This window comes from Oncorhynchus masou, chromosome 30 (genome assembly GCF_036934945.1).
Source record: "Oncorhynchus masou masou isolate Uvic2021 chromosome 30, UVic_Omas_1.1, whole genome shotgun sequence".
Taxonomy (NCBI): Eukaryota; Metazoa; Chordata; class Actinopteri; order Salmoniformes; family Salmonidae; genus Oncorhynchus; species Oncorhynchus masou.
In genome coordinates, this window is record NC_088241.1 from 13734344 (window position 1) to 13740995 (window position 6652).

The following is a 6652-nucleotide window of genomic DNA, read 5'->3' on the forward strand; positions in this document are numbered from 1 at the left end:
GTTGCTAGATGTTCATGTTATACACCTACCCAACCACCCTCCTTCTGTTTTATGCAACCATACCATGTAATATATCATACAAATTTGGTATCCCGGATTTACGTTTACTATATTATGTCTAGTCTATGAGAACAGTCTGCAATATAATATTGCATTTAGTCTTTAAAAGTAAAGTCTTCTTGACTTTAAAAAAATGAATGTTTCAAAAAAAGAAAGTAATAACAATATAATGTGTGTAAGCGGATGTAATATAATATAACAACAAAAGTATCATCAGATGTAGTTCAGTAGACTTGAAAAACTGAGATCTTTCAAAATTCGGCAATTCGTCATGTTAGGGGTTTTATGTCCCTCACTCAACTCCGGATAGGAGGATTCGCAGCATTATTTTCACACGCTGATGCTGTTGTGTACCACGCTGTTTCCACGGACCACATCAGCCCCTGATCACGCGTTGATTCTTCTCCTATTGGTTCCTGTCTTGCACACCTTTGTGTCTGATTGGCTGAAAGTAGAGACCGGCCCCTCTGTATCCACTTTATTGGAAATTATGGCTGAATGGAACTCGAAAAAGAAAAAGAGAAACATATATTGTAACATTTACCACAAGTCCGACTGTCACACACCACTTCATTAACACAGTGAAGTTACATTCGATACATTGTCTTCGAATATGAGAAAATGTATGTCGTCCTTTGTCAAGCGCCACAACAATGTAAGTAGCTACAATCCTCATTCTCACTGAAGACTTTTAGGAAATCACTAACGTTAGGGTGATGTTAGATGATAAAATGTTGTTTAATTTAAAAAATAAGTATCTATCTCTTTGAAATACGTTTAGAATGTAAACAGAACTTTTTGAGATATGTTTAGTAATAATAAGTGGATGTTGAGATTTAGTTGAATTTGTTGGAGGGGGGGCACAAATTCTGAACTCCTCATGAGGGGCCGCAGTGGCTGGCGGGTCTGTGTAACCACATCCATACCCACACATGCAGTCAACTGATTTGAGCAATCAATCCATTTGTGAAGTTAAATGACTGAACTCTCTTCACTATATTAAATGTATTATACCAGTAGCCAGGGCTGGCCCTAGGCTTTTCGGGCCCTATGCGAGCAAAACATGTTACTTGTTTACTTGACAGCAGAGATATATTTTTTTAGTTTTAAAGTTAATTTGGGTCAGTGGCGCACAATTGGCCCAGCGGTCATTGTAAAATAAGAATTTGTTTTTAACTGAGATGCCTAGTTAAATAAAAACAGAGTAAATGTTGCAGTTTTAAAGCAAGTTTTCTGCAACACATTTGTCATAGGGCAGAGAGAAAATGTCAACATTTTCTAACAAATTTCATGCAATTCTACTTATTTTTCAATGGGGCGGAGAGAGATTTGAGCAATTTTAAAGTTTGCAATGACTAATGCTATGCTTATATATATATATATATATCTGAGTGAGAGTGACTAACAAAATCAATGGGGGCCCCTTGGAGGTTAGGGCCCCTGGGCACGTGCCTTCTGTACCCAGTTGGTATTCGGCCATGATTACTATGTTTAGATAGTTGGCAAGACTAACATAACATTCAAAAAATTGTTAGCTGACATTGCTAATTGAGTGACTGTCAGTGACTGACATATCAAGAGAAAAACTGCTGATGCACAACCAAATTTAGAAATTTTACCATGATCCTGAAGCCTACAAATATGCCAGTTGACAATCCCTGATTGACATATTCTGTTAGTATTGGTTGACAAGTAAATCAATTATTTAAGGTATCTAAAGATTTACTGAAGTGTATAGAGAAAAGCTACTGACACATCATGAGCATTGTTTATTAACCAGCTGAAGAATAATGACAGTTGTTCCAATCATAATTTTCTTTGCTTCTTTATGGATGGAAAAGTAATTGACAAAAATAATTTCATATTTCACTTTAAACTTTTGATATTTATAATATCACCTTTCAACTAATGTCTAATGAGCTTGTATGTCTTTGGAAAAAGGATAATTATGGATCACAGGGACTAGGTACATGACATTATGATGAGATACATGAGTATACCAAACATTAGGAACACCTTCCTAATATTGAGTTGCACCCCCCCCTTTTCCCCTCACAACCAAAGTCGCGGTAAGTAGGGGTGCTGCAGCACTGCCTGAAAAATCAGAATAAAACAAATATATATAATTTTCCCACAAAAGTAGCGAACTGGGCCTCAATGGTCCTGTATCAGGGATGCTGGCCCATGTTGCCTCCAATGCTTCCCACAATTGTGTCAAGTTGGCTGGATGTCCATTGGATGGTGGACCATTCTTAATACACGGGAAACTGTTGAGCGTGAAAAACCCAGCAGCGTTGCATTTCTTGACACAAACCGGTGCGCCTGGCACCTACTACCATACCCCGTTCAAAGGCACTGAAATATTTTGTCTTGCCCACTTACCCTCTGAATGGCACATATAAACAATCCATGTCTCAATTGTCTCAAGGCTTAAAAAACCTTCTTTAACCTGTCTCCTCCCCTTCTTCTATACTGATTGAAGTGGATTTAACAAGTGACATTAATAAGAGAGCATAGCTTTCACTTGGATTCACCTAATCAGTCAATATCATGGAAAGAGCAGGTGTTCTTAATGTTTTGTACACTCAGTGTATTTTCCTTTATCTGTTAACAGAGTGACACCGTGGAAGTTGATGAGCTGTACTATCCTGGCAGTCAGAACCATGAAGAGTCCCAGTGTTACCCTATGGCCGTGGGAGACATGGAGGCGGTGGAGGCTCTTATGTTAATGAACACCCACTGGAAAGCCAGAACTTCCAGGAGCTTCAAGCATAGACAGTTCCGACCTCTGACCCCTTCCCCTGATTTCTCAGAGGATGACTCTCATCTCTCATTTGACCCGGCTGAGGTTTGTGAGTCTCTGGTAAATTTCCTGTGTTACTTGTGTGTGTTCTCTCAAGTTCTGTCACATGCATTCACTGTGATAATCCTCCATACTAAGTGAAATGTAATAAATATAACCTCACACAATGTAGAGATTATATCGTTTCGTAACCACTTCAGGTTTTTCCCCCCCTCTGTCTCAGTGTATGACCCCACCATACAGCCCGCCAAACTTTGAGGCCATTCACAGTCATCCTGCTCCAGAGACAGTACAGACCTCCTGGTGCCAGAGACATAACCCACAGCCAGCACAGCAGGGCTTGACACAGCCACAGATGGTCAGCCAGCCCCGATCACAGGCCACCAGTGTGATCCGTCACACTGCAGACGCACAGCACTGCAGCTGGAGCATCTGTCCAGCCACCCCCCTGGAGCAGAGACTAAACCAACCCCTGCCTCCCCAGCCCCAGCCAAGCCCAGACAGCATCAACAACCCCCTGGCAGATAGGCTATCTGGCAGGGGCTCCAAAGGGAACATGACACCCCTTGACTCGTCTGCTGAACCGGCTGCCATCCAGGCTCCGGTTACTGTAACTCTGCCAGCCTCTGTTGGTAAATTCCACCAACCTACATCGGTGTCCCCTGTCAACTGTAGGGTTTCTCCTGTTCCGGTTAATTGCCAGATACTACCTGCTGTGCCAATTGCAACGAACAGTCATATTCCAATGGTTACCACCACCATGGTGGCGGCAACCAGTCACCAACAACAGTCAGCAGCAGTTGGTCCTCCTTCAGTCTTCTTCATGGGTGACCAGGTGACAAAGGGCCCTATCGTCTTCTTGGTTCCCCGGACACTTGTCGGGATCCAGCCATCAGTGCTGACATCTGGTGGCACCAAGCTGCCAGCCATCGCCCCAGCGCCAGGCTTCACCTCAGTGGTCCAGCGGAGCAGCCTGCAGCCTGCTGAGGTGTCCAGAGTCCGCAGCCATATCTGCCCCCACGAGGACTGTGGCAAGACCTACTTTAAGAGCTCCCACCTCAAGGCTCACATGAGAACTCACACAGGTAAGACAGGGCTTGTGGGGAGTGTGGTTTAAATGTTACAAATTCAGGTAGTGGCCTTTTTGTTTACAAGTAACACAAGCATTACATATTGTAGGAATAACAACAGAGTTTATCTCAGGTTTTTAAAGTTAGTGTTCTTTTCTTTGGCTTCCTCTTGCTACCTTATTGGTGCTGTAATTGCACTAAAGCAACAACGTTCAAAGACCTCCTTACATACCGTAACAACAAGGTCAGGTAATCACCCTCTTAGCCTGTATGGCTGACTGTGTGTGTGTGTCCTGCTGTAACACTAGTCTTTCCTCTATGTGTTCTGCTCAGGTGAGAAACCTTTCAAATGCAGGTGGGAAGGCTGTGAGAGACGCTTCGCTCGATCCGATGAGCTATCACGCCACCGTAGAACCCACACGGGAGAGAAGCGTTTCGCCTGCCCCATGTGCCACAGCCGCTTCATGCGTAGCGACCACCTGGCCAAGCACGCCCGTCGACACCTGGCCACCAAGAAGGTGCCCTGTTGGCAGATAGGAGTCTGTCACAGCGGTGATGTTACACATGCAGTGTTTTCGGCACCGTTCCTTCATCCTCTGCCCAGAATAAACTCTTGCCTTAAAGACACTGTAGAATAGGCTATTTCGTCATTAGATGGGAACTCATTCACTGTGATACTGTTCACTGAAGACTTCAATGCACATCAATGCAATTAATTACATGTTGAATTCTTTAAAAACTAAAGTTGTTTGACATGTTTAAAGATCCTTGACTTACAGATTCATATTTCATTCAGGTCCACTTGAGATTACGTTGTTGTTGGCAGTTTAATGTGTGATGAATGATAGCAGGGTTTTTACTCATTTACATTACGTTTGATCAACTCTTACTTGTTGAAGATTATACTAATATTATTGTTTACAACTGTGCTTTAAACTACTGACAAGACAAGATCAACCTCTTTGCATGTGGTTGTAGTGGTGGCAACTGTCCGCTCTTTCTGTGGCAACCTCCAAAGTGTGGAGCAAGGTACAGAAATGAAGAAGTCAAATCTGTGAACAACTAGAGGCTTGGATAGACTCTTTCTGAATCTCTGAGCCTACCAAATAAGTCATTTACTCTTATGGATTGCAAAACTATGCTTAACTATTAGATCTTGTACATTAATTGTTTTTCTACCTAGTGAATGTGTTCAATACACTGTATATTTAATATTCATGAGAATTGTTTGGCCAAAGAAAGAATGTTAGAGAAAAGTTTGTATATTTAACTTGACGAAATTACATACATTTTCATTGTGATGTTACAGGTGAAATAAAATGTGTAAAACTTTACTAGTTTGTTGTATTTGTGTTGAATTCAAATCAAATGTTTTTGTCACACGTGCCAAATACAACCGGTGTAGACCTTACATTGAAATGCTTACTTACAAGCCCTTAACCAACAATGCAGTTTAAGAAATAGTTAACAAAATATTTACTAAAGAGATCATTTTTACAAGTAGGTAGAGGTAAAGTGACTGCATAGATAATTAACAGCAAGTAGCAGCAGCGTAAAAATTGTACTGGACTGTACACAATGTAGGGCCTTACAGTCGGATGCCAAGCAGTTGCCATACCAGGTGGTGAAGCAAACGATCAGGATGCTCTCGATGGTGCAGCTGTAGAACGTTTTGAGGTTCTGGGGACCCATGCCAAATCTTTTCTTTCTCCTGAGAGGGAAAGGGCGTTGTCATGCCCTCTTCATGACTTTCTTAGTGTGTCTGGACCATGATAGTTTGTTGGTGATGTGGACACCAAGGAACTTGAAATTCTCAACCCGCTCCACTACAGCCCCGTCAATGTGAATGGGGGCGTGCGGCACTCCTTTTCCTGCAGTCCATGATCATCTCCTTTGTCTTACTCACATTGAGGGCGAGGTTGTTGCCCTGGCACCACACTGTGAGAGGAAATGTGTTGTGTTACTGAACTGAGGGGTAAACTACAAAGCAAGATAAAGGAGTTAGCCAGCTAGAAAAATAAACTTGAAATGGCCATGGTCTAATTGACTCAACAACCAATAACACATACACTACATGACCAAAAGAATGTGGACACCTGCTTGTCGAACATCTCATTCTAAAATCAGGGGCATTGATATGGAGTTGGTCCCCCCTTTGCTGCTAAAACAGCCTCCAGTCTTCTGGGAAGGCTTTACAATTGATCCCTCAAACTCAAATCTCAACCTCGCAGCCACTTCCACTGGTTTATTTTCATTGTTCCCCTTTAATCAGGGACTGATTTAGACCTGAGACACCAGGTGTGTGCGATTGATTATTAGGTAAAACAGAAAACCAGCACGCAGCGGACCTCATAGAGTAAGAGTTGAATACCAATGCACTAGATGTTAGAACATTGCTGCGGGGACTTGCTTTCACTCAGCCACGGGCGCTAGTGAGGTCGGACATTGATGTTGGGCGATTAGGCCTGGCTTGCAGTCGGCGTTCCAATTCATCCCAAAAATGTTAGATGAGGTTGAAGTCAGGGCTCTGTGCAGGCCAGTCAAGTTCTTCCACAACGATCTCGACAAACTATTTCTGTATGGACCTCGCTTTGTACACGGGGGCATTGTCATTCTGAAACAGGAAAGGACCTTCTCCGAACTGTTGCCACAAAGTTGGAAGCACAGAATCGTCTAGATTCAGTGTATGCTGTAGCACTAAGATTTCCATTCACTGGAA

At 42.6% G+C, this 6652-nt stretch overlaps 1 protein-coding gene across 2 annotated transcripts; it reads left to right on the top strand.

The window, feature by feature from the left end:
* The first annotated feature begins 530 nt into the window (after positions 1 to 530).
* On the top strand, positions 531 to 5267 carry LOC135522095 (Krueppel-like factor 10). 2 transcript variants are annotated; one of them, XM_064948049.1, is made up of 4 exons: positions 531 to 715; positions 2675 to 2923; positions 3087 to 3948; positions 4267 to 5267. In XM_064948049.1, the coding sequence occupies exons 1-4, from the start codon at positions 674 to 676 to the stop codon at positions 4569 to 4571; spliced, it is 1458 nt and encodes a 485-aa protein (XP_064804121.1). In that variant the 5' UTR covers positions 531 to 673; the 3' UTR covers positions 4572 to 5267. The 2 variants fall into 2 exon arrangements, with proteins under 2 accessions (XP_064804121.1, XP_064804122.1); XM_064948050.1 differs by having other exon boundaries at positions 2675 to 2908.
* Positions 5268 to 6652: the final 1385 nt, after the last annotated feature.

Bases quoted from the DNA above. Each gene is read 5' to 3' on its own strand.
- LOC135522095 (XM_064948049.1), top strand. From the start codon at position 674: ATGAGAAAATGTATGTCGTCCTTTGTCAAGCGCCACAACAAT. The intron at 716-2,674 runs GTAAGTAGCTAC...ATCTGTTAACAG, and splicing joins TTGTCAAGCGCCACAACAAT to AGTGACACCGTGGAAGTTGA. The intron at 3,949-4,266 runs GTAAGACAGGGC...TGTTCTGCTCAG, and splicing joins TCACATGAGAACTCACACAG to GTGAGAAACCTTTCAAATGC.